At 50.4% G+C, this 26,200-nt stretch overlaps 1 protein-coding gene across 20 annotated transcripts in view; it reads left to right on the top strand.

The window, feature by feature from the left end:
* Positions 1-26,200, top strand: part of NFASC (neurofascin) — a 75,924-nt gene that overhangs the window by 31,443 nt on the left and 18,281 nt on the right. For 9 of the 20 annotated variants that reach the window (XR_010350667.1, XM_064399233.1, XM_064399239.1 and 6 more), the window contains 16 exons: positions 331-474; positions 1,272-1,383; positions 1,482-1,648; positions 2,505-2,652; positions 3,251-3,375; positions 4,190-4,225; positions 5,055-5,156; positions 5,235-5,432; positions 6,420-6,490; positions 7,423-7,645; positions 9,523-9,638; positions 10,710-10,914; positions 12,995-13,117; positions 13,905-14,078; positions 17,263-17,277; positions 24,817-25,080. Coding sequence is in view for 19 of the 20 variants with exons in the window: in XM_064399233.1 (XP_064255303.1) it covers positions 331-474; positions 1,272-1,383; positions 1,482-1,648; positions 2,505-2,652; positions 3,251-3,375; positions 4,190-4,225; positions 5,055-5,156; positions 5,235-5,432; positions 6,420-6,490; positions 7,423-7,645; positions 9,523-9,638; positions 10,710-10,914; positions 12,995-13,117; positions 13,905-14,078; positions 17,263-17,277; positions 24,817-25,080 (2,223 nt within the window). In the remaining variant the exon portion in view is untranslated. The remainder of the gene's footprint in view (positions 1-330; positions 475-1,271; positions 1,384-1,481; positions 1,649-2,504; positions 2,653-3,250; positions 3,376-4,189; positions 4,226-5,054; positions 5,157-5,234; positions 5,433-6,419; positions 6,491-7,422; positions 7,646-9,522; positions 9,639-10,709; positions 10,915-12,994; positions 13,118-13,904; positions 14,079-17,262; positions 17,278-24,816; positions 25,081-26,200) is intronic. The other 11 variants (XM_064399240.1, XM_064399249.1, XM_064399241.1 and 8 more) reach the window with 9 other exon arrangements.

The raw sequence follows: 26,200 nt of genomic DNA, 5'->3' as shown, positions 1-26,200 counted from the left end.
CCTCATGGCTGAGCACGAGCCAGAGTTGCCTCCTTCTCCAAAATCCCAGCCCAAATCCCAGGCAAAATCCCAGCCCAAGTCCCAGTCAAGGATCTCCTGGCTGACCACGAGATAGAACTGCTGGTGGGGTCCAACACCCACATGGGCTCCACATGAACCCCAGAGCTTGGCTGGGATGGGCCCAGTTCACCCAGTGGCTCCCAGTTATGGCTGTGGAGCTCACACACCATCACCAGGTTTGAACTGGGCTAAGCTGGGAGGACGCTGCCTGATATTATGGGGTGGATTTTCATTTGGAATCAAATTGAAGGGGCTGTCCTTGTTTTGAAGCGTCTCCCCCCAACCCGAGCCGGGAGGTGGCCGGGGACACCATCGTGTTCCGGGACACGCAGATCGGCAGCAGCGCCGTGTACCAGTGCAACGCGTCCAACGAGCACGGCTACCTGCTGGCCAACGCCTTCGTCAGCGTGCTGGGTGAGTCTGTGGGAAAGGGAGCACCCAAAACTCACATTTCCATGGAATCCAAGGCTGGAAAAGACCTTAAAGCTCAGCTCAAAGCTCATCTTAAAAGGGTGGATGTCGCTCTTAGCGCCAAGGGTCATAGGTTGGACTTGATGATCTTAAAGGTCTTTTCCAACCTTTTTCCAACTGGTTGGTTCTGGGATTCATCTAAAATTCCACCTTCTTGGAAGGGTGGGGCATGGAACCTTCCACTGCCCAAGGATGTTCCAAGCCCTGTCCTACCTGGCCTTGAACACTTCCAGGTATCCAGGGGCAGCCACAGCTTCTCTGGGAATTCCATCCCAGCTCCTCCCCACCCAGGAATTTTTTCCCAATATCCCACCCAAACTCTCCTATTTTGGTTTAAAATCGTTCCCCTTTATCACATCACCATATTGCCATGTATAAGTCACTCTGCCTGGTTTTTCCAAGCTCCCTTTTCCCTGCTAAAGTTTTCCATGAGTTTTCCCCACTGAAGTTTTCCACGACTTTTGCCCTTTGTTGCTGTGAGGGAATGCACAACGGCGCCCAGGCTTTGGAGCAGGAATCCATTGCCATGGATTCAAACCAGGCAAAGGCTGGGCAAATCCAGGGATATGGGTCACAAAACGAGGCTGGAAGGAGAGGGAAGGTGAGGTGAGGGAGAACACAAGTTCTGCTAGGTTTTGAAAGTGCCAGTAGTGAACTAAAAAACCAGGGAAGAGGCTGGAAAAGAGCAGCAGAATCCATTTTTCCTCCTTTTCCATGGCTGGAATTTTGGCGGTTGGCAGATGTTCCTCCCCGGATCCTGGGCCCCCGGAACCAGCTGATCAGGGTGATCCAGAACAACAGGACGCGCCTGGATTGTCCCTTTTTTGGGTCCCCCATCCCCACCCTGCGCTGGTAAGAGCCAGATCCCATCCCACTCCATCCCGAGGGGTGGGAAAGGGGGGGTTTCCTGCTTTTCCTTCCCTTCCAACAGCACTTTGTGGTGTTGGGAGGTTTAAGAATGGCCAGGGGAACACGCTGGATGGAGGCAACTACAAAGCCCACGAGAACGGGAGCTTGGAGATGTTCATGGCTCGGAAGGAGGACCAGGGAATCTACACCTGCGTGGCCACCAACATCCTGGGGAAAGCTGAGGCCCAGGTCCGCCTGGAGGTCAAAGGTAAGGGCATGGAGGTGCCAAAATCTTGGATCTTCTGGAAGTTGCAGCAGAAACAGTTGAGGCTAAAATCTTGGATTTTCTGGAAGTTGCATCAGGATAACCCTTGAGGTGAAGGGAGATTGGTTGTGGCTGATTTGATCTTCCAGCAGGTCAGAGCTGGGAGCCTTGAAATGGTGGAGATTCCATTTTAATGTTGGGAAAAGCCAAGGCTGGAGATGGTGGAAGGGCTTGGGTTGGGTGTCAGGCTGGGAGATGCCATCAGCAACACCAACACTGACCCCAAGTGTTCCTCGAGGTTAGCTGAGGACAATAAAACATTTTTGGAATTGTTTTTACCCCACTCAGCAAATCCGGCTGCTGACTCCAAAAAATGGGATTTTTTTAAAGGCTCAGCAGAATTAATGACTCGTTAAATTAATTTATTTGTTCAAAGCTGGACAAACTGTGCTTGTCCTTTCCAAGTAACTCTGCTCTCCGTTGAGTCCCTGAGCCAAGCCCCATGGTTTTGGGACGTGACTCTTTGTGACCTCCTGCAGACCCCACCAGGATCATGAGGGGACCTGAGGAGTTTGGGACATAACCCTTGACCCCGTGCAGACCCCACCAAAATTGTGAGGGAACCTGAGGAGTCTGGGGTGTGACCCTTTGTTTGTGACCCCGTGCAGACCCTCCAAAGGGTTGTGAGGGAACTCGAGGGGTTTGGGGTTTAACCCTTGACCCAGTGCAGACCCCACCAGGATCATGGGAGGACACGAGAAGTTTGGGAGATAGCCCCTGATTTCATGCAGACCCCACAGGGATCATGAGGGGTCCTGAGGACTTTGGAACATGACTCTTTGTTTGTGACCCCATACAGACCCCACCAGGATCGTGAGGGGCCCCGAGGACCAGGTGGTCAAGAGGGGCACCATGCCCCGGCTCCACTGCCGCGTCAAGCACGACCCCACGCTGCGGCTCATGGTCACCTGGCTCAAGGACGATGCCCCCCTGTACATGGGGAACAGGTCTGTGCCCAAAAATTCCATCCATTTCTCTCCCAGAATTGTTGGATTTTTAGCAGAACGTTCCAGGAGTCCCCAGGGATAAATATTGAGTTCCCACCTAAGCAACATTCGATGTTTTTGACACTTTTAATCTCATTGGCTCCCCCCAGCAATTCCAGCTGATTTATCAGTAAATCCAGACTTTGCTGTGGGTTTTATTACCAGATATTTTGGGACATCTTGATAAAACCTGGGAATTCATAACGAGCTGCTCTAAAATTTATGTTTCTCTGCTGTGGCTGGCACAGCTTTAATTTCCTTTCTGTACCTGACTCCTGTTTCTTGTGAGGCGAGATCTGATCCCAGGGCACGAGCCCAGGGTTGGCTGTTGTCCTAAAAATGTGATTATTCCCCAGATACACCCCAGGGCGCGTGATTCCTTAGGAAATGAGCTTTCCCAGAATAACCCAGCACATCCTCAGCTGATAAAACCTCCAGACCGGAGATGTGCTCCTGCTCTGGTTGGGTTTCCAGCTGGATTTTATCAGGGAACATCCAGCCTTTAACACTGTTTCCTAAATATGTTGGGGCAGTATTTTGGGATGCTGTTTTCTTGAAGGATGAAGAAGGAAGAGGATGGTCTGACGATCTATGGCGTGACTGAGAAGGACCAGGGTGATTACACGTGTGTGGCCAGCACGGAGCTGGACAAGGACTTGGCCAAGGCCTATCTCACCGTGCTGGGTAAAGCCCCCCTGACCCCACAGCTGAGTGCTTGGCTTTGAACGGGACACCCCAACATCGAGGTCAGGCTGGAAGGGGGGTCTGGGCTCCAAGATTGTCCCTGGATGCTCAGGGAGCAGAGCAGGGGTTCCATTGTCGCAGAATCCGCTGCCTCATCTTGGATGATGGCACTGAAATGCTGCAAAAAACCTGGGAATTGAGGGTAAAAATTAAACAGGAATTGTGGCACACAGCCCAAAATATCCCCAGTGGATGTTGAAGATCCATGAGAAAAGTCCTTAATTTGGGGGTGAATTTACAGGGGTGTTGGGGTGCTGAGCAATGGGACTGGGGCTGAACCAGCTCCTCCTGGCCTTGTGTGTCCCCTCTGTGTGTCCCCTTTGCAGCACAGGGGGGGACAAACTTCACCCCATTCCCCATTTGTGCCACTGCAAACTCTGCTTGGCAAACAGGGATTTATCATCCCCTGGCCACCCCAGATTCCTGGGACTGCCACAACCTGCCAGTGCCACTTCCAGCTGGAACAGGAATCCCAAATCCCAAATAATTCCCCTGGGGTTGATTTATTTCCCCTCCTTTCCCCTAATGGCTCATTTCCCCTAATGGCTCATAACCCCCAAGCTGATATTTCCCTTTTGCTGTCAACTACGAGTGTGGGTAAAGCATGTAGGTCTCTGGGGGAAGGATATTCCTGCTCTGCTTCCCAAACTGGATCAAATCCCGCTGAAATCTGGAACTTCATGTTTGCCAGGTGCTCCTTTGGCCACCCAAGCTTAAACTAACCCGGTTTAACAAGCACTGTCTTACCTTGCAGCCATCCCTGCTAATCGGTTGAAAGATTTACCCAAAGGTAATCATCACTAATTCCTTGCCTTCCTTTGATTTCCCACCTTGGTTTTGGTTTTCCCTCATCAGTAACTCCAAGAGAAATGGGTGGCAGCTGGAAAAACTGGGGGATGACGCTTCCAGGTTGAAGGAGCTGAAGCTCCAAGTCCTGCCCAAGTTGTCCTTGAAGGAGTTGATGCCTCCAGGTTGTGCTTGAAGGAGTTGATGTTCCAAGTCCTGTCCTTGAAGGAGCTGATTTGTCCAAGTCCTGCCCAAATTGTCCTTGAAAACCCATCCAGATGGGTAGAAAGCTCCTGTTCCACCACGTTTTGTGTTCCACGGTGGCAGTTCCTGAGTGCAGGAATCACTTTGCCTGTGCCTGAAAATCCTGATGGGGGAAAAAAATCCCCACATGGAATCCCATAATTTTTACCTGGAATTTATTCCTGTTGTTGCATGAAGTGGTCCTTGTGATCACATTCAAAAAAAAAGGGCAAATTTCTATCAGATTTCTATCAATTTATATTTTCACTAAGGTTTTGTGTCCTTTTTCTGCTGTTCATTTGGATTTCTCTGTGTAAGGTCACAAATCCCCCAAAACCAGCACCTGGTGCTTTCCCTATCTTTTTTTTTTTTTTTAAAGGTAGGATTTTTCCTGCTAAAGGCAAGATTCCTAGGCAAGATGCTGTCAGAAATGACCACTTTTTTATTTTAAAAATCACCCTGCTCCCCTAAAGAGCTGCAGGACGTGGATTGTGCCCTGGAGCACGTCCTGCCCACGGGGCTGGGAGAGGTGGTGGGAACTAGGACTTGCTCCTGGGTCAATTCCAACCTCATTTATCCCATTCCAACAGCACGACCTGACCAGCCCCGGGACTTGGAGCTGACGGATCTGGCCGAGAGGAGCGTGCGGCTGACGTGGATCCCTGGCGACGACAACAACAGCCCCATCACAGGTCTGTCCCCTGCCCCCAGAATCCCCGCGATGGAAAATCCCATCCAAACCCTCCACCCACCTCTTCCTGCTCTTCCAGACTACATTGTCCAGTTCGAGGAGGACCGCTTCCAGCCGGGAGTGTGGCATGACCACTCCAGGTATCCCGGGAGCGTCAACTCGGCCGTGCTGAGCCTGTCCCCGTACGTGAATTACCAATTCCGGGTGATCGCCGTCAACGACGTGGGCAGCAGCGTGCCCAGCGAGTCCTCCGAGCGCTACCAGACCAACGGGGCACGTGAGTTTCTCCCAGGTTTTTTTTTTGTCCTTGGAATTCACACCTCTCCGTGGAGGCTCTTCCCTCGATGCCAGGAATAGGTTGGCAAGGGCGGTGGGGGAATTTTCTGTATGGAATTCTCAAGCCTGTGGGTGGGGTCCTTCAGGGCAGCGAAACGCAGAGGTTTATGCAAAAGTCACTCATTTATTACAGAAAAAACTGGTTTTCCTTCTTTTCCCTAAAGGGAAGATTCCTAAAGGAATCCTTCCAGTCCTTTCAGACTACAGAAAGCTTGGAAATCTCTAGGAAAATCAGACTCAAGTGCAAATGTTGTTAATTATTGCCCACTGTTAAAGCTGGTCAATGCTGGCGAGGCCTGGCACAGATTATCCAGAAAAAACGTGGCTGCCCCTGGCTCCCCTGGAAGTGTCCAAGACCAGGTTTGGTGGGGCTTGGAGCAGCCTGGGATAAGGAAAGGTGGAATTGGGTAATTTTAAGATCCCTTTCCCACCCAAATTCCATGACAAAAGAACAAAACAAGCACCAATCCACAACCAAAACTTGAGTTTGTCTCTCCAGTGTTTTGTCGGAGAATATTTGGGAAAATTCCACTCAAGGAATTCATGGGAATCTCAGCAGTTCTGCTGCATTTCTTCCCTTACCCATTCCAGGGTGATTTTTGGAGGATCTGCTGGCATCTAGTGTTGGCTCCCAACAGTGCCCGCCGTGTTTCAGGCTCAAAGTGACAAACTCTGCTCCGTCCACAATGGTTTCCTTTCAAAGATTTAGGACATTTAGGGGACAAAAAAGAGCCTCCTAAATAAATGGCCTGGTTTTCCAGAGGACTGAGAGTCTCGTGTCCCATTAACCTGAATGGGAACTTCTGGAAAAATCAGGCCATTAACTTCTGCCTTGGAAGGACTTTCGGCTTGCAGGGTTTTAACCCCTCAGTGGTTGATTTTTTTACATTGAAAAATTCATTGTTTTGGTTTTCAATGTGAATTTCAGGTCCTGAAATAAATCCAACAGGAGTTCAAGGGGCAGGGACCCAAAAAAACAACATGGAGATAACATGGATCGTGAGTTGTGCTTGGATGCCTTTTGGGATGGAGTTGTGGGATGAGGGGGGATGGATTCAGAGTGCCAGAGGAGGATATTGGGAATGAATCCTTCACTGGGAGGGTGGGGAGGGGCTGGGATGGATTTCCCAGAAAATCCATGGCTGTCCCAACCCTGGAAGTGTCCCTGGCCAGGTTGGAGCAACCTGGGATCATGGAAGGGGTGGAGTGGAATGACATTTCAGGTCCCTCCCAACCCAAACCACTCAAGGACTCCATGAAATAAAAAACAAAAGGTACAAGAAAGGCTGTTTTTAGTGCTGTGATAAAAACAATAATTTAAAAAATTGAAAATAAAATAATTCAAAGTTGTGGCATCCAGAGATGCGGGATTCCAGACTCGGCTCTCTGAGGATACCCCAAAGTTGAGTCCTCGAGCAGCTCAGAGGATTTACGGGGCTGTTCCTGCTTTGCTCCCTGCACCAGCAGGTGTCAGCCACAAATCAGGGATGAGCCGTGGGGCGGGCTGGAACGGCAGCGGGAAGAGCGGCTGGAATATGGGGATAGAAGATATGGAATATATATTGTAAAATATGATATTATGCACATATTTGATTTATTTTATATAATATATAGATAAGGAATGTGGGCTAGCGGAAGTGTCCCTGATCATGGAAGGGGCTTGGAATTTAAATCCCTTTCAACCCAAACCATTCCAGGAATAAAATCTTGGATTTTATGAATAAAATTTCCTGGTCCTGCCATGGTTCTGGAGGGCAAGATCTTCTTCTACCTCTCCTTGGGAACAAAACCTCACCTTCATTTGGGATTTGCTGATGGAGCCTGGAATACAACCCCAGTGCTAGCAGAGCTTAGGGATCTCCTTGGCAGAAAAATCCAATTTTTTTTTTAACTCCTTCTCACTTTCCCTTCTCTGTTTTGCTCCACTGAAGCCTCTGAATGCAACTCAGGCTTACGGGCCCAACCTCAGGTACATCGTGAGGTGGCGGCGGCGGGACCCCCGCGGCAGCTGGCACAACGAGACCGTGCGGAGCGCGCGGCACGTGGTGTGGAACACGCCCATCTTCGTCCCCTACGAGATCAAGGTGCAGGCCGAGAACGACTTCGGCAGAGCCCCGGAGCCCGACACCTACATCGGATACTCCGGGGAGGATTGTGAGTATTCCCGCAGCTGCAGGTGGGATTTTGGGAATGGTCCCATGCAAGGGCAAGGAGTGCTCGGGATGTGGGCGAGGCACTGAGGGATTTGGGACAAAAATCCACTTTTAGTTTGGACAAGGCTTGGAGGACCTGGACAGTGGAAGTTGTCCCTGTCAATGGTCACCTGGGCTAGGGAAGCTGTCCCTATCCATGACCACATGGCTATGGAAGGTGTCCCTGTCTGTGGGGGACAGGGCTATGGGAGGTGTCCCTGTCTGTGCCCACCTGGGCTATGGGAGGTCTCCCTGTCTGTGCCCACCTGGGTTATGGAAGCTGTCCCTGTTTGTGGCCACCTGGGCTATAAAAAATGTCCCTGTCTGTGGTCACCAGGGCTATGGAAGGTGTCCCTGTCTGTGGTCACCAGGGCTATGGAAGGTGTCCCTGTCTGTGGTCACCAGGGCTATGGAAGGTGTCCCTGTCCATTGGCCTGGATGACTCTAAAGTCCCTTCCAACCCAAACCATTCCTGGAGCGTGGAAACCACCAAGATTCCGCTCCAGGTCATCTCTGGCCGTGTCCCAACAAGCGTCAGGAATTTTTCCACTCTAACACCTGCAGGGCATCGAGATCACCTCGGATTAAAGGTTCTAGAACAGCCCTAAAATTCCTGAATCCATCCTGGCCTGGATTTTTGTGATAAAACTCCGCTAAGCCCAGCTTGGTTTCCTGTTTAGGCTCAGCTTATCTTTCCTTAAACCATGACTACACAGGACAACTCCCATCTGCTTTAATTCCCTTTCCATCCTCGTCTGGGCTGCTGGGATCACCTCCTGTGCTTGAAACTTCCAAGACTCTCGACTTCCATTATCCCGATCCCACTGGGATAATGGGGTTTGTTCCCAGCTGCTGGATTTTTAAAGGAATTGATGTGACTTTGTGGTGTCAGGGAGTCCCTGGCTGTGGGACTTCGGGATTTTTCGAGAAGGGAGGTGGATGAGGCAGGAGATTCCAGGTTTGAAGCCAAGGGGCACAAAGAAGGCACAAAAATTGGAAGTAAAGCTGGAATTTTGGGGTTGGATGGCACAGACAATATCTCCTCCAGCTGGGCATCTCCCAGAGGAGACAGGGCAAGGAAAATGGGGCAAAAAAGTGAGAATCAGGGGAATACAAAGAACTGGAAGCAAACTGGACCCAGTTCAGAGGTTGTTACTGGGAAAGATCTATTTTTGGTGCCCTCCCACGGGAGCTTTTAATTTATCTTGGAAATTCCTGCAATAATTTTGAGGTTTGGGAGGATCTGGATGAGCTTCCAAGTGTGTGTGTGTTGTATGGAGGCAAAGCATGGAGATCAAAAATTCTCCTGCCTCTGCTTGAGGTTTGGGATGGGTCAAAAATCCCAAAAATCCGCAAAAACTGTCCCAAAAATAGTCAAACCCGAGCTGCTTCACTCCAGATCTCTCCACACAGCAGAAGGTATAGAAAAGAGGTAATATCCCAACTGGATCAACAGCAAATTGACCAAATTCCAATTAAAAATACTAAAATTAGGTTTTTCTGGATCTTTGGGTCCAACTTTGGGACAGGTGAGGAAGGAGAGGGTTGAACATGCTGGGATCCCTCACCTGGAGAGGGAGGTGAGCCAGACCCTTCCCTGTAGCAGGAATTTCCCCTTTTAGCTGGATTGGGAATGTTCTCCTGATGGCTGGAGGTGTGAAATCAGATTTATTTTCTTCCCATGGAAGAGGGTGGAGCCATCGTGGAGCTGCTGCTCATGGGATTTGAGATGGGAAAAACGCAGCAGGGGGTGTCCAGCTGTCCAGCTGTCCATCTGTCCGAGCTCCAGGGTCATTCCAGGTTCCTAATGGCCACTCTGCTTTGTCCCTGCCTGCCCAGATCCCAAGGCTGCGCCCACGGATATCAGGATCAGAGTGTTAAACAGCACTGCCATAGCTCTGACCTGGACCCGGGTGCACCTGGACACCATCCAGGGACAGCTCAAGGAGTACCGAGTGAGCAAATCCCAAATCCCCGCCCAGCACTGACCACTAACACCGCTAAACCTCCCAAAATTCCCAGCTGGCTCCCGGGGGATGGAGCTGCTGGATGTGGGGATGACAGAAAACTTCCTTTGGTCACCAGGAGCCTTTGGGTTTGGGGCAGCACCAAGGATTTGCTCTTTGGGGTGTCAGGATGGGGTCGGGGATGTCTCCTGTTGCTTCCTCTGGGCTTGGCTGCAGGATTTGGGATGCTCCAAGGAAACAGGGAGGGATTGGGATGGTGCTGGCCACGGAGCAAAGGGGCTCTGAGGGAGTGACCCCAACCACGTCAGGTTTTGTGTCATCCCCAAAATACTGACAGCGTTTTTTACTGATCAACAACCCCTGCAAAGCCTAAACCTGAGGTCAGGACTAACTGAGTGCTAAAGCCAGTGTGGATTCGTGGTTTTCTGGGTCTTTTCATGTTTATATTTAATATTTATCAGTCTTTCCAGACTTATATCTAATATTTATATTTGTTGCTGATGCACAGAGGATGGAGCTGTTCAAACCAAGCCAAACCTTGAGCAGGGCCCTTCTCTGGGCCTTAAAACATTCCCAAAACCTCATGTCCAGCAAAGAATCCCAACATTCCCAATCTGATCATCTGCTGGCTTCACTTTTCCTGATTCTGGGTGATTTTCTGAAAGGATTCTTGTTTCTGCATGAAATAGGATTTACAGTCAGGAGCTCGAATGGGAGATTTCCCAAATTCAGGCTTTTGTTCATGGCTGGGTGTGTCCCACTTTTCCTTGTCCATCACGAGTGGAAAGGGAGAACCACTTGGATTTTAATCCTTGGGAATTAGGAACAGCTTTAGTCTGAGCTCAGTGGCTTTGCTCAATGTTTTGGGAAGCTCTTAACCCCCTGCTCAACCTTGGATAACACCTGGATTTTCCTCATGGAGCTTCACTAATTCCTCTAAAAACTCCCACAGCCTCGAGCCACCCTTCAAAGCAAAATTCTGCTTTTTAACATCTAAACCCCCAAAAACCCCATTATTAAAGGGGAAAAAGCTTCACCTGGCCTGCCTATTTCTTGAAGGCCTATTTCTGGAGAGACAGCAGCTTGCTGAAGAACCTGTGGGTCTCCAAAAAACGGCAGTTTGTGAGTTTTCCTGGAGACCGCAACCGGGGCATCGTGTCCCGGCTGTTCCCTTACAGCAACTACAAGCTGGAGATGGTGGTCACCAACGGCCGAGGGGACGGGCCCCGCAGCGAAATGAAGGAATTTCCCACCCCTGAAGGAGGTACGTTCCCACAGGGAAGTTTTTTCCTGCTGGGAGAGGTTTGGGCGGAGCAGATCCACGGAGATGAGACACAACTGAGGAGGGATTTTAGCTGAGCGTTGTCGTTCTAGGATATGAAATAGAAAGATGCGGACACTGGAATCTCAAAGGTAAAAAAGAGGACAGTTTAATTCTGTCTCCAACATTTATAGATTTCCAAAAGTGACAGCGGATTGGAGGGTGAAAGTGGCACCTCTCCAATGACACTGGACAAACCAACAGTCCATCAAATTTCTCCTCCTCCAGAAAAGAATACAAAACAATGAATTATTTACCTAAAGTCCGTGAGAAAGTTCATTAAAAGAATATAAACATCAGAAGGCTTAGAAGAACACAAAAGAACAGGGTGACAGAGCATCACCTGGGCACTGTCACCACCAGTGACATCGCTGAAGCCACCGCTGGAGCTGGCTCCTGACCCCTTCAACATTCCCAAAAATCCCTCAGTCACGGGGTCTGGACACCTCAGCCAAGAAGATTTTGGGCTGAACAAGAGAAATATTTGTCAAACCCTTTCCTAGGCACAGCCCAGCGCCCTCGATTTGCTGCCTGAGCTGTAAATGTCCCCGAGCCGCGGCTTGGGGACGTGGCAGTGGTGGGATCCATCCTGGAAAAGGCAGGAAAACCTTCCCGGGACCTTCAGGAATCACTGCCAGGCTTTTAAGGCAAGAGCACCTCGTTCTTGTGTCAAGGATGAACTCGAGGGTTTAATTTTGTCGATGGCACAGGAGCTATTTATAGACACGCCGATAATTCCGAGGTGGAGCTGCAATTCCAACGGCTGGAAGTGACTTTTCCTGCAGCACAGGAGGGAATTCAGGCACAGAAGGTCACAAAAACACAAGGAAAGATTTGCAAGTCTTGTCTCAAAATATTTTGGGGTCTCCCCTTTTCTCTTTCTTTTAGCGCTGTCTCTTCCTTCACAATTCCTTGGGAAAATCCCAGGTTTTTAAGGATTTTCTGTGGATAATTGAGGTTGTTTCAGAAGAAAGGGTTCAATTCCTGTAGGTTTTGCAGGCAGGGGCATTGTGACCCTATTTCTGGGGGATTTGGGGTGGCTTTGGACATTTGGGGTGATGATAAGGACATGTGGGTGGCGTTAATTAATAATTACAGATTTTACTCTTACCTAGGGGAAAATGCAGATTTTATATTTTCCTACACGACCAAGCCCTTTTATCGACTCAAACTGACATTGAGGAGGCTGAAGGATATCCTGAACAACTAAAAATAAATCCCTGAGCTCTCCCACCTCTCTTCCCCCAATTAAGGCACCGCAATTAGGAGGAAATCAGGAGAATAATTTAACTCCAGGCTGGATAATTCTTTCCTTCCTTCAGCAGTTAAAGCAGCGATAATCCCAAACATTCCTTGGGGTGAGGAGCAGTGGGAAGCAGCTGCCTGGGGCAGATCACTGGAATTCCATTTCCCACCGATTTTTCGGGATAAGAGAAGCCACTTTTGGGGGTTCTAAGAGAGGAATCTTTGGGATGAAAACTTTGGGATGGGAGGGGGGTGTAAGGATGGTTGGGAAATTTGTTTCCATCAGGCAGAAATGAGGCTGGAGTTAAGAGAAATTTTTGGGATACTTATTGTTCTTCTAAGAGAGAAATCTGTGCGATGGAAACTTTGGGATGGGTGGGGAGTGTAAGGAAGGTCAGGAAATTTGGGTCCAAGAGGAGAAGTAGGGCTGGAGTTCAGAAAAGTTATTGGGATATTTTTTGTGCTTCTAAGGGAGAAATTTTTGGGATGAACACCTTTGGATGGGAGCGGGGTGTAAGGAAGGTTGGGAAGTTTGGGTCCAACAGGAGCAGCTGGGCTGGAGCTGCATCCCAGCTCTGTGGCCTTGCTAGAGGATCCCATGGGATTTTGTGGCCGAAAACCCCACCTAGCTCCTGGTTTTTGGGATAAATCCTTGCGTGATCCATTCGGGGTGAGTGGCCAGGGTGTGGCCGGGCCCATGACGGGTGCAGCAGCGCCAGGTTCATCACCCCGTGTGTTTTTTCTCCTCTCTCCCCTCTCCTCCCCGCTCCCCTCCAAGTGCCCAGCTCCCCCAGGTACCTGCGGATCCGACAGCCCAACCTGGAAATCATCAACCTGGAGTGGGATCACCCCGAGCATCCCAACGGGATCATCACGGGATACACGCTCCAATACCAGCCCTGTACGTCCCACGTCTTCTTCCCGCTGCTAAATCAGGAAATCCTTCCCTTCCTGCTTTTGGCCAGGGCAGGGAGATCCATGAGGAACTGGAGACTTCCATGGTGGGACAAACTGGTATTGGCAGGGGTCCTGGCCATCTGTAGGGGTGGTGGGTGCTCAGCAGCTCCCCAGACTCAATCTTTGAAAGGAAATTGATTTTATCTCAGATTTAGGAAGGTTTTTGGACGCAGCCTGAGGCATTTTTGTGCTCACCCAACACAAGTTGGATGAGGTGATACCCAGAGCCTGAATGACCCTGAGCCTTCTCCGCCCACCTGAATGTCACCCCCAGCAGGTCCCCAAGTGCCCCAAACTGGGATATTTAACAGCTCTGAGCCCCACAGTGACCCCACAGAGCCTCTCTGGGGTGAGGGGACAAGCTGGAGACATCTCCACTTCATCAAGGAGGGGGTGGGTGCTCAGCAGCTCCCCAAACTCAGTTTTTGAGGGAAAACCAGCTGAATCTTGGATTTAGGAAGTTTTAGGTGCAGCCAGAGTTGTTTTGGTGCTCATCCAAACAGAAGATTTAGGAAGTGATACCCCAGAGCCTGGGGCAGCAGAGAGCACCTGAAGGTCCCCCCCTAGAAGGACCCCAAGCCAGGGTTTCACCAAGAGCCCCAACCTGGCCACTGAGCCCCTCAGTGACCCCACAGTGACCTCACAGACCCTCTGAGGGCTGAGGGACAAACTGGACACCCCAAAATTCCTGGCCCAGGCTGAGCCCGGCCTGCCCTGCCTTCCCTCTGCAGTTAACGGGTCCCGGATGGGGAGGACGGTGGTGGAGAACCTGTCCCCCAACCAGACGAGGTTCACCCTGCAGAGGTCAGACCCCATCTCCCGCTACCGCTTCAAGCTCCGCGCCCGCACCCAGGTGGGAGAGGGAGAGATCCTGACAGAGGACTCGCCGGCGCTGCTGGATGAAGGTAAGGGCAGCACCGGGCTCGGCCTAGGGGACAGGACGTGTCAAACCCAAAAAATGGCATTGTGGCAGGATGTGTCAAACCCAAAAATGGCATCATGGCAGGATGTGACAACCCAAAAAATGGCACCGTGACAGGATGTGTCAAACCCAAAAATGGCATCATGGCAGGATGTGACAACCCAAAAAATGGCACCGTGACAGGATGTGGCAACCCCAAAAATGCTATTGTGACAGTCCATGGAACAGCCCAAAAATGTCATTGTGGCAGGATGTGGCAACCCCAAAATGACATAAAGACAGGCCTTGAGAAATTGCAAAAATATCTTTGTGGCAGGCCATGGAACAGCCAAAAAATGGCATTGTGGCAGGATGTGACAAACCCCAAAAATGGCTTCATGACAGGCCATGGAATAGCTAAAAAATGGCATTGTGGCAGGATGTGACAAACACCAAAAAATGACATTGTGACAGAACATGGAACAGCCCAAAAATGTTATCATGTCAGGCCATGGAATAGGCAAAAAATGGCATTGTGACAGCATGTGACAAACCCAAAAATGGCATTGTGACAGGCCATGGTGAAGCCAAAAATGGCATCACAACGGGCCTAGGAACAGCCCAAAAATGGAATCAGGGAATCCTAAAAACCAGGAGTGCAGGACAGTGATGGTCACTGAGGTTTTCTTGCAGAGATGGAAGTGGCCAAATGCTGCAGAAAAAACCCAGCTGAGGTGACCTGGGGACTGTCCCAGGGAACCTCCTGGCTGTCCCCAAGGGAGGGACGTTCCTGTGTGCCCTGGAGCAGGAGGATATTTGTAGAATTTATGTTTTTTACCAAAAGAGGGCAGGGTAAGTTTGGATTCAGGAAGGAATTCCTCTCTCAGAGGGTTTGGAAGTGCTGGCACAGAGAGGTTGTGGATGCTCCTGCAGTGTCCCAGGTCAGCTTGGAGCCACCTGGGATGGTGGAAGTGTCCCTGGGTGGGACTGGATGAGATGTGAGGTCCTTTCCAACCCAAATCAATCCATGATTTTGGGATCTCACTCTCCTTGTGCTGAGGGTGAAGCTCTTATTTGCCCCTCTGTGTTTCTGTGTCAGCTCAACAGGGGCAGCTTTGGGGGATTTTTGAGTGCAGGGGCCTCTGTGCCACCTCCGTGTCACCCCACAGGTGTCACCCGACCCTAAAAGCCTCCAGAGCCCCAATCTCAGCCCCATAATCAGATAAAATTCCCAGTGCCCCCTCCCTGTCACCCCATGGGTGTCACCTGACCCTAAAAGCCTCCAGAGTCCCAATCTCAGCCCCCATAATCAGATAAAATTCCCAGTGTCCCCTCCCTGTCACCCCATGGGTGTCACCTGACCCTAAAAGCCTCCAGAGCCCCAATCTCAGCCCCATAATCAGATAAAATTCCCCTTGTGGAACATCCATCAAATTTAAGTGGAAGTTCCGGAGCCCTGAGGGAACCAAGGGCGGCTCTCTCCCCTCTTTAGGCTCGGCTGACAGAGCTGGGATTGGGTTAGAGCTGGGATTTAATGGGGTTTTCTCTCCTTCCCTCCATCCCCCATCCCAGCTAATGGCTCTGAGTGGGGAAAGTGATTCCTGCCCAGATCCGGTGGGAATAAAACCATTCCCAACCCCCCTGGGATGGGATCCTGCAAAATTTATTGGATGGGGTGGGGGAGAAAACAGCCAAGGAAAACACAAGAGGGGCCGGGAATTGCTCTAGGAGGAATTGTGAGAGCTCAGGGGTTGGATTGAAGCTGAAAATTGAATATTTTTAGCTGGTTCACACCCGAATTTTGGACACTGATAATAGCAAGATAACAGTTGTGGTGTATAAATTTTAATTGATTTGGATCAATTTTATGTATTGCAAATATCAGGTGGTGCCCAAACCTGCTGGACAAGACAGGGAACCCCCTCTATGGGGTTTGGGGTGAGGGTGTGGCACCTGGTGCTGCCAGAAAAACAAATTTTGGCTGTCAAAACACAAAAAATTAGAAAATTGAAGTAATTTATTTCTGTATCACAAAAATTTGCTTTCCAAACATGAGGTAGAGCACGAAATAGGTGAGTTTTGCTCAGTTTGATGGGACTTCCTGCCAAGCTGAGGGAGAGACGAGGCTGGAATTTAAGGAAAATAAGCCGATTAAGGAAATTAAACCCAATTGTGTGCTCCGAGGAGGTTTCCTGCTCACCAGACTCCTCCAGAGGAAGAGTTTAAATCAGGTAGGATGAGCAAGGAAAAACCGAGAGGAAATTCAAAATTCAGTGTCAAAACAAAATGTGATTTTTGTTGGGATTAGACCTAAACACCAGCTTAAGTACTCAGCTTAAAAAACATTGTCACATCGATGCCACCACTGTCACCTCAGTGCCACCTCTGCCTTCTCTTGGGTGTTTAACTTGGATCCTGGTGTGGTTTATCCCTGATTCCCTGGTGTGGTTTATCCCTGAGTCCTGGTTTATCCCTGATTCCCTGACGTGGTTTATCCTTGATCCCTGGCATGGTTTATCCCTGATTCCTGGTTTATCCCAGATTCCCTGGTGTGGTTTATCCCTGATCCCTGGAATGGTTTATCCCTGATTCCTGGTTTATCCCTGATTCCCTGCTGTGGTTTATCCCTGATTTCCTGGCATGGTTTGTCCGTGATTCCTCGTTTATCCCAGATTCCCTGGTGTGGTTTATCCCTGATTTCCTGCCATGGTTTATCCCTGATTCCTGGTTTACCCCTGATTTCCTGCCATGGTTTATCCCTGATTTCCTGCCATGGTTTATCCCTGATTCCCTGGCATGGTTTGTCCGTGATTCCTCGTTTATCCCAGATTCCCTGGTGTGGTTTATCCCTGATTCCTGGTTTATCCCTGATTCCTGGTTTATCCCTAATTCCCTGCTGTGGTTTGTCTCTGATTCCTGGTTTATCCAGAGTTCCTGGTTTATCCCATATTCCCTACTGTGGTTTATCCCCAATTCCTCATTTATCCCAGATTCCTGGATTCCAGGTTCTATCCCAGGTTGGATTTAATCCCATTTTTCCCCTCTCTCTCCGCTCTCCGCTGACTCCAAGTGTCCTGGCGGCGTGTTGGGGTTGTTTGATAAATTCCTGTGTTTTTCTCTTCCCTCTTTCTCTCCGTTTTCCCGTTTTTCCCCCTCTCTCTCTCTCTATCCCTGTGCTGCCTCCGAAGCCACGCCAAGCCCAGGTACCGTACCCGGAGGTAACCGGCATGGGGGCAACGGAGCTTGCCAATTAAGCTGCCAATTAAGCCGAGAAGTTCATTAAAACCCTTCCAATGGCCACGCCAATTGGGCATTTCAATCCTTCCAGGCACAAAGGGCACCAGGGTGGCTCCACAGCGGGGCAGGCGAAGATTAAAAGGTCTCTAAGCCAGACTTAAAAGCCGCTCCAAAATCTCGTGAAAACCAAAGCGTGGTGGCCGTGGGCTGGGCGAGCCCAAAGGAGAGTCGAGTTCCCATTAAAATGGATTTTTTCTTATTAAAAATGGGTTTTTTTCCCTTTTAAAGTGGGGGGTTTTCCCCTATTAAAGAGGATTTTTATCCCTATTAAAAAGGGGGTTTTCCCCTGTTAAAGAGGGGTTTTTTTCCTATTAAAGTTTTTTTTTTTTTCAATATTAAAGATGATTTTTCCTTGTTACAGAGGGGATTTTTCATATTTTCATGTGCTTTCTTTCCCTATTTTAGTGGGGTTTTTTTCCCCTAATATAGACAGTTTTTTCCCCATTAATGAGGGTTTTCCCCCCTGTTTTAGAGGGGGTGTTTTCCCATATTAAAGAGGGTCATTTTTGCCTATTAAAGGGCTTTCTCATTATTAAAGAGGGTTTTTTCCCTATTAAACATTTTTTCTACCTATTAAGCAGGTTTTTTTCCCCCTCTTAATGAGAGTTTTTTCCCCTTATTTTAGAGGGGGCTTCCCCCCTGTTTTAGAGGGGATCTTTTCCCATATGAAAAAGGCTTTTTTCTTCCCTATCAAAGACTTTTCTTCTCCATTAAAGAAGGCATGTTTCCCCCCGATTAAAGAGATGTTTTCCCCTTATTAAAAAAGAGTTTCCCCCCTATTTTAGAGGATTTTTTTCCCATATGAAAGAGAGGTTTTCCCCTATTAAAGAGGGGGTTTCTCCCTACTAAAGAGGTATTTTTCCTTTTTACAAAAAGGGGTTTTTTTTTCCCTATTAAAGAGGGGTTTTCCCTATTAAAGATTTTTTCATTATTAAATAACTTTCCCCCCCTCTCACAAGGGATTTTAACCCCAACTCTACACAAACCCCTCTCCCTTTTTAACCCTCATCATCCCCACCCCACAAAACCCAGAACATTTCCAGCTCCATGGGGCCCTTCCAGCACCTGTGGGATCGCAGCTGGAGATTTGAGATTTTATTTTTTTTTTTTTAGGGATTCCCTGCAGCTCTCCCAGGGCTTTGATCCAGGAGATTCCTCCCATTCCCGGTGTCCATTGGAAGGGTTGAGCGGGAATTTGAGCTGTGCATGTTCTGCATGGAGCCTTCTGCTGGCTTTGCCCTCCTCGCTATTCCCAAAACGTGGGAGCAGGGAAAGACCTTTTCCAGCACCAGGGACAGCTCCTCCTCCTCCTCCTCCTCCCGCTTCCATGGAAAACCCGATCCCGGATATCCCAGCGTCGCCCTGCATCGCCCCAACACCATTCCAACTCTCCCAAACTTGGAAAATTCTGATTTTTTCCACACCCAACACGCATTTCTCACATTCCAAGCAGCGGGAGAGCCTTTTCCCAGCTCGGGAAAGAGGGAATTGCCAACCAAGGGGTGCAGCCAGCCCCGAACTCATCCCAAAAAAAGCTTTTTTGGGAGCAGCAGCAGCTCCCAGGCTCGCAGCAGGTCCTGCTTTGCCTCTGCACATTCCAAGCAGGAACAGCTTCCCAGGGAATGTTTTCCCAAGGGATGCAAGTGCAGGATTCACTTTCCTGCCCCGTGGATGTTCCTTTTCCTTGGATTTTGCTGCTGCGATGTCTCTTCCCGATATTATTTTGCTTTTTTCTCCCCCATTCCTGAACAGATGCCAATTTTTCTCCTTCCTGTCTTTTACTCTTCCCCCCTCCCCAAAAAAGAGAAATAACAGATTGGTCAGGTTTAGGTGGTGAGGACCTGAACATGCACTTAAAAATCCTGGAAATGCACATAAAAATCCTGAAATTGAACATAAAAAATCCTGGAAATGAACCTAAAATCTCTGGAAATTTACATTTAAAACCTCAGGACTGGGACCACGTTCTCCTCCAGCTCCTTCTCCATCCAGGGTTTGGCTCGGCCACCAGAATCCAGATTTTCTTTGTGGATCAGGATCACCTCAAGCCCTTTTCTGCTTCCAGAGGGTCCTGCTGAACCCTGGAATCACGGCCTGATCTCTTCATCCTCCCAGCACTGAATCATTCCCAGTTCATTTCTTGCCCCACTGGAATTATTTGTGATTTCAGGGATAATCCCCCAATGATCCAGAGCCCATCCCTCCATTTTCCCTTTCCCAAAAGGAGAAATCACCCTTTGGAGGGTCAGGAAGTGGAGCTGGAGATCAGGAATTGCTGCCTCATCTTCCTCCCCATTCCAGGCTCCAGGAGGGGGCTCAGGGTGTGGAAAATTCCCTCTCCCACCCCAGTCCCATTCCAGAGCTGGAGTTGTTTCTCCTCAGACTTCCTCGGGCTCCAGAGGATGTTTCTCTTCCCAAAAAATCCTCGGAAATGCTCCCTGACCTTCCCCATCTCCGCTGGCTGACCCAGATCGGGTGGATTTTTATGGAATTTTTCCTGAATTGAAAGAAAATTCTCCTTGCTGTGGCTGGTGCTGACAGGGAATGAAAAGTTCATTTTCCAGGGAAAACGTAGGACCAGGAGGAACCGGAGCAGGTGATGGAATCAAAGTGAAGTGCAGGGATTTTCCCTCGGGAAAGGTTTCACCTTTCCTAGGCCAGGCTTTGGAATACACGAAAGGAGATTTGGGGAAAAGAGGAGATTAAAAAAGAGTTTTTATTTATGCTCCGAGTGAGAAAAAAATCCAAAACTGGATTTTTGATTTTCCATCCTTATGGAAAAAACTTCATCAGGGACCATAAACACACCGGGTTTAGACTCAAAGGGAAAATCCTGACTTTTCTCTGTCCATAAATGGGAATTTGAAAATAAAAATCCCATTTTTCATTTTAGAAACAGAAGGAATTTCTGAGCCTTCTCTTTCTGCTCCATCACCCCCTTCTCTTCTCCAATTCCTTCTCTTTCCACATTGGATTTTCAGCACTTCCATGACTCCCAATTCCATTCTCTTGGTAAGAACCGGGAGAATTAAAAATAAATCTCCACCAATGTCCTCGGCTCAATCATCAAAGATCATGAAAAATTCATCCCAATTTCTCCAAGCCTCATTATTTTGTAGACACACCCCAGGGAAAGCTCTTGACACAGCCCAACAACACATTAAAAGCACCTTTAAATAATTAAAAAGCAGCACAGATTGGGATTGTTCCCTGTCTTCTGAAAAAAAAATTAAAAAACCACTTTTCATGAATTATCCTACTCTGAGCAGCACTTGTGTCTTTTCCTTAGAGCTTCCCTTTAAAAAAATCCTGGTTTTCTTTTAGGATCTCCCTCTCTGGGATTTTTCCCCTAATCTGAACTTCAAACAGGTTTTTGTGGAAGGTTTGGACTCTTTTTTTTATTTTTTTTTTTACTGCTCACTGCCGGCTGGGGAGGCAGCGAAGAGCTCAGCATCTCTCATTAGTGAAATTATTAATTGCTGCATCTTCAATCTATCATCTTCCCCCCATCCTTCCCTGAGAGGGAATAATGGATCTTGGAGACGGAAAAAGCCTTGAAAGGGAGGCAATTAAAAGCTGAGTGCTCGTTTGGTGCTTTCCAGGAAGATGGACTGAAATGGGATAAAGAGCTGGGAATTGCTGCTGGTGCTTTTTAATCCCAATTTCCCGGGTGATTTCCTCCCCCTTGGAGCAATTCCCAGGTGCTGCCCCATATGGGGTGGGGAATTGGCTGCTCTCTTTGGGAAAAGGGGGATTTTTTCCCCCCATCCCACAAATTCCAGGTGCTCTATCCTTGCCCCAAACTTTCTGTCCAAGCCCTGGGAATGCAGGAAAACAATTCCAGCTCCTCCACAAATGCCGTGCCTGGAGCACCGCGGCCGTTTTTAGGAGGATGGATGGGATTTCCAGGCTTTCCAAAGGTCCGGGAATGCCAGCCTGGGTCTCCTGTGTCCCTTTGGGATCTTTGTCACTCCTGGTGGCAGCGGGAGAGAACCCTGGGAAGGGACTCTCGGATCCCTGAGATCCTTTGTCTTTGGGGGATAGCAGATCCCTGGGATCCCTGAAAACGCTGAAATCCCCTTTGATCCCTGAGATCCCTGAGATCCCTTTTCTTTCGGGGATATCGGATCCTTGGGATCCCTGAAACCCCTCTGATCCCTGAGATCCCTTTTCTTTGGGGGATATTGGATCCCTAGAATCCCTGGGATCCCTGAAATCTCCCTTGATCCCTGGGATCCCTGAGATCCCTTTTCTTTCGGGGATATCAGATCCCTGAAATCCCCCTTGATCCCTCTGATCCCTGAGATCCCTGAGATCCTTTTTCTTTGGGGGATATCAGCTCCATGGGATGTCTGAAATCCCCCTTGATCCCTGAGATCCCTTTAGTTTGAGGGATATTGGATCCTTGGGATCCCTGAGATCCCTTTTCTTTTGGGGATATCGGATCCCTGGAATCTCCCTTGATCCCTCTGATCCTTGAGATCCATTTTCTTTGGGGGATATCAGCTCCATGGCATGTCTGAAATCGCCCTTGACCCCTGTGATCCTTCTCATCCCTGAGATCCCTTTAGTTTGAGGGATATTGGATACTTGGGTTCCCTGAAATCCCTGAAATTGCTGAAATCGCCCTTGACCCCCGTGACCCCTGTGATCCCTGAGATCCCCCCCAGCCCTCACTAGGGGTTGGATTCCAAATCCCAGCGAACACCCCCGATCTCCCCCTCCCCAAATCTGAGCTCTCCTCCCGCATCCATTTCAGATTTAAACCCACACGAAGCCTCAGCTCCTCATCCCGGGGCGGTTTAGGATCGACCCCCGCCTCCCTCTCCGTGGGACCCGCACTCCCCCCCTGCCCTCCCGAGTTTTCCAGCTCACCCCACCCCACTCTTCACCTGTCCCCGCTCCTGCCAGGCTGATTTTCATCCCCGCATCCCCTCCCGGGTGTCGCTCGGATCCATCCCGGGTTATCCTGATGGGAAGTGACGGCTCGGCTGGCGGGGATCGCTTCCCCCAGAGCCAGGGAAGTGGGGCAGGGAGGGCAAACCCCGCCCGGAGCCGCTGGCAGCTCATCCCGCTGCTCCAGGCCCGGCAGAACCCCCGAGGATTTGGGTGCGTGAGGGATGCTCAGGGATTTATCCCGGATAATCCCTTCCATTCTAAAGTCTGGAGGAGCATTAAAACTGAATTTCTGCTGCTCTGGGAGAGCCCCGATGGAAGCTGGAAAGCCGTGCCAGGTTTTCCGCCGGCTCCCTCCTTCCCCAAATTCACTTTGTGCTTTTTGAGGTCTCGTTTTCCTCCGAGGGGAGCCGGGATTCCCATGGGAATGCCGAGCCTGCATTAGCTGAGTGTTCCCAGCCTGCGGCGCGGCTCCATCCCGTTAATGGGGACATTAACCCGGCGACACCAATCTCTTAACCCCAAAAACCCGCCAGCAATCCGCGGAGATGGATGGGGACAAATCCCAGCGCAGGAAAAGCTTTTAGCGGCCTCGGGACCCCGCCGAGTCCTTGCGGGACAAACCCAGAAGGGCAAAACGCAAAAAAAATCCCTTTTATTTTATTTTTTTCTGGCTCATCACGAACACGCGAGGGCAAAGCCGAGCTTTTGGATGTGTCCCCTCCCTGTCACCTCCCCCTGGCCGGGCTGAACCCCCGGACCGGGGCAGGGACGGGCTGTGCACGGGGGGCTTCGGATCGGGGTGCATGAGGTCGGGATGCTGTGGGGTCAGCGCCGAGAGGACCGGGAGGGGGTTTGGGGTGACTGTGGCTGCTCTCGGTGGCTGGGCTGATGCTTTTAAGGAGCTGGGGGTGCTCTGGGTATGGATGGGGTTTTGGGGTAACTGTGGCTGCTCCTGGGGCACTTTTGAGGAACCTGGGGTGCTCTGGAGATATCCCTGAGGCTGGCTTGGAGTTTTGGGGGTCTGTGAGGACCCAGGAGTGCTCTGGGAGCACCCCTGGAGCTGAGCTGGAGTTTTTGAGTACCTGGGGCTGCTCTGGGGTCACCCCTGACCCGGGCTGGTGCTTTCAGCTGTGCTCAAATTCTAATTTTGCATCTCAGATGGACTGGGAGAACTCCTGCCCCTCTCAGCCTTTGGATGCTGAGTTTCAGGGCTTGGCTCTCCTTGGGGATGGGGTGGATGAGAAAGAAAAGCCTGGCTTGGTCCTAGGACTGGTTTTAAAGTGCTTCCCTAGAGCTGTTGTGGTTTGAGGGCGATATTTATAAAATCTGGCTTCCTTCACCCGTCAGAGGGATTTGGAATCCCGTGGCCCACAGGAATCATGATGATAAATATAATTTAACCTGAGCGTGCCGGGGTGAGTCCCCTCGGAGTCACCTTTGGTATTTGGAGCTGAATTCCGGCTGCTTTTTCTGCTGGAAGGTTCCAGCCCCATCCAGTGCCCACCTCCCTCCCTGTAGGACCCTAACCCCGCTCGGGTGGGTTAAAGGACACATTTCCCCCTTTCCTTGGAGCACATTCCTGCTTTTCCTTGGGATCACAGCCCGAGTGAAACAATCGACAAACAAACCGCTCCCAGTTATCCCCCTGGACGGCTCGCGGTGTTCCAAACCCTCATTCCAATGTAAATTAGGAGGGGCAGCGCTGCCCGGGCTCCGTCCCTCCCTCCCCCGCGAGTTAAACCCCCCTCGCTGCCGAAGCTGCTCCTTCTCCAGGCTGGAAAAAGCTGGGAAGCTGCAGGCTGAGCTGACAGCTCCAAAAATGCTGGAGGTGTAGTCCAGGGGCAGCCGGATTAATGGAATTAATGGGATTAGTGCGTTTTCCTCGAGCTAAATCCCATTTCCTGGAATGCCGTGGGACAATGGGGTGAGGACAAACCTGAGCGTCCCCTCAGCTGCAGTTCCCCAGGCTGGCCGCGCTGGTTTATCCCAGGAGGGTGACGGGCAGGGAAAAGGCAGAGGACAAGCAGCTCATTCAGGTCTGGGACTGGAACTGGGATTGAGATTGAATTGGGGGACCAGGAGCAGCCCCAGCACCTCTCCCAACCCCTGGAATGGGCTCAGGGGGACAGGGGTAGGAAAAGGGGCTCAGTCTGGCAATCCCAGTGGGATTTGCTCCTGCACCTCTCCCAAATCCTCCCAAATCCTGGGATGGGTTTGGGCCCTGCGTGGGGACAGGGATAGGAAGAGGGTCTGGCCCTGTGTTCCCAGAGGGATTTGCTCCAGCCCCTGGGATGGGTTCAGGCCATCCCTGGGTGGGGCCAGGGACAGGAGAAAGAGGTTCAGCCTGGCATTCCCAGTGGGATTTGCTCCTGCACCTCTCCCAGCTCCCGGGATCATCCCAGGCCATCCCTGCATGGGGCCGGGGGCAGGAAAAGTGGCTCAGCCGTGTGTTCCCAGTGGGATTTGCTCCGTGCCGTGCCACTCCGGGGAGGGCAGTGCCCAGGAGACGCCACCTCAGGTTCAAAGCCGGTGTTTCCCTCTCCCAGAGGCAACTGGGCCGCCTCCAACCGCAGTGGAGGAAACCAGTCCTGAAACCAGTCCTGAAACCAGTCCTGAAACCACTCCTGAAACCAGTCCTACAATCAGTCCTACAGTCAGTCCTACAACCACCCCAACCACCACCGACACCACAACCACAACAACCACAACAACCACCACCACAAGCACCACCAGCACCGCCGCCAGCACCGCCGCCAGCACCAGCGCCGCTGCCGAGAGGGCTCCGGCAGCCACCACCAGGCACGAGTTGGGTACTGAGCTTTCCTTCTCCTCTAACCCCTCTCTAACCCTACTGGGACCCTTCCCCACCTCGATTCCTTGGGATAACGGGAAAATCGGAGCCATCCCACGGCTCCGGGATGGGAATCTGGGTGTACAAGTTGAGATCTGGAGGATTCTGTAGAATCTGGATGTAATGGTGAGAATTTGGAGGGTTCTGCGGAATCTGGGTGTATGAATGAGATTTTGGAGGATTCTGTGGAATCTGGGAGTACCAGTGGGAATTTGGAGGGTTCTGTAGAATATCTTGGGCGTACAAGTTGAAATCTGGAGGGTTCTTTGGAATCTGGGTGTATAAATGAGAATTTGGAGGGTTCTGTGGAATCTGGGAGTACCAGTGAGAATTTGGAGGGTTCTGTGAAATCTGGGAGTACCAGTGAGAATTTGGAGGGTTCTGTGGAATCTGGGAGTACCAGTAGGAATTTGGATGGTTCTGTGGAATCTGGGAGTACCAGTGGGAATTTGGAGGGTTCTGTGAAATCTGGGAGTACCAGTAGGAATTTGGATGGTTCTGTGGAATCTGGGAGTACCAGTGGGAATTTGGAGGGTTCTGCGCCACCAGGGAACAGCCCAGCCCTGCTGGGGGTGTGGTGATGCCGGATGCGGTTTGGGAAGAGTTGGAAAACCCTACAAATTCCCCCCGAAGTGTGATCTGGTGTTTAGAGCTGTTACAAACGGGTTCTGTAGGAGATGTCAGCTCGGATTTAGCACCTCAGCTGTTAGCAAGGAGACCTGTCAGGATTTATCCGAGTCCTTGGCTTTATCCCGCTGCTCCCCGCGCTGCCGGAGCCCCCGGGAGCGCTGGGGAAGGGTGGCAGTTCCAGCACCGTCCCTGTGCCAGGCGTTTCCTAGGTCTTCTCATACCACCAGGAGAATCAAACTCGGCTCTGGTGGGGAAATCTTCCCTCCTGGATGTGTTTGAGGGATAAATCTGGAAGGATTTATCTGGGGTTGAAACGTCAGGATAACGGATTTCATGGTTTATAAATAATTAGGGTTGTTCAAAAAATAAATCGAGCTAAAAAGGGAATGAAATCAGGATTAAAAACTTGGATGGGGTTTGGAGCAGCCTGGGATAGTGGAAAATGTGGA

Source organism: Passer domesticus, chromosome 25 (assembly GCF_036417665.1).
Source record: "Passer domesticus isolate bPasDom1 chromosome 25, bPasDom1.hap1, whole genome shotgun sequence".
Classification (NCBI taxonomy): Eukaryota; Metazoa; Chordata; class Aves; order Passeriformes; family Passeridae; genus Passer; species Passer domesticus.
This window is presented reverse-complemented; position numbering and strand designations above follow the sequence as displayed.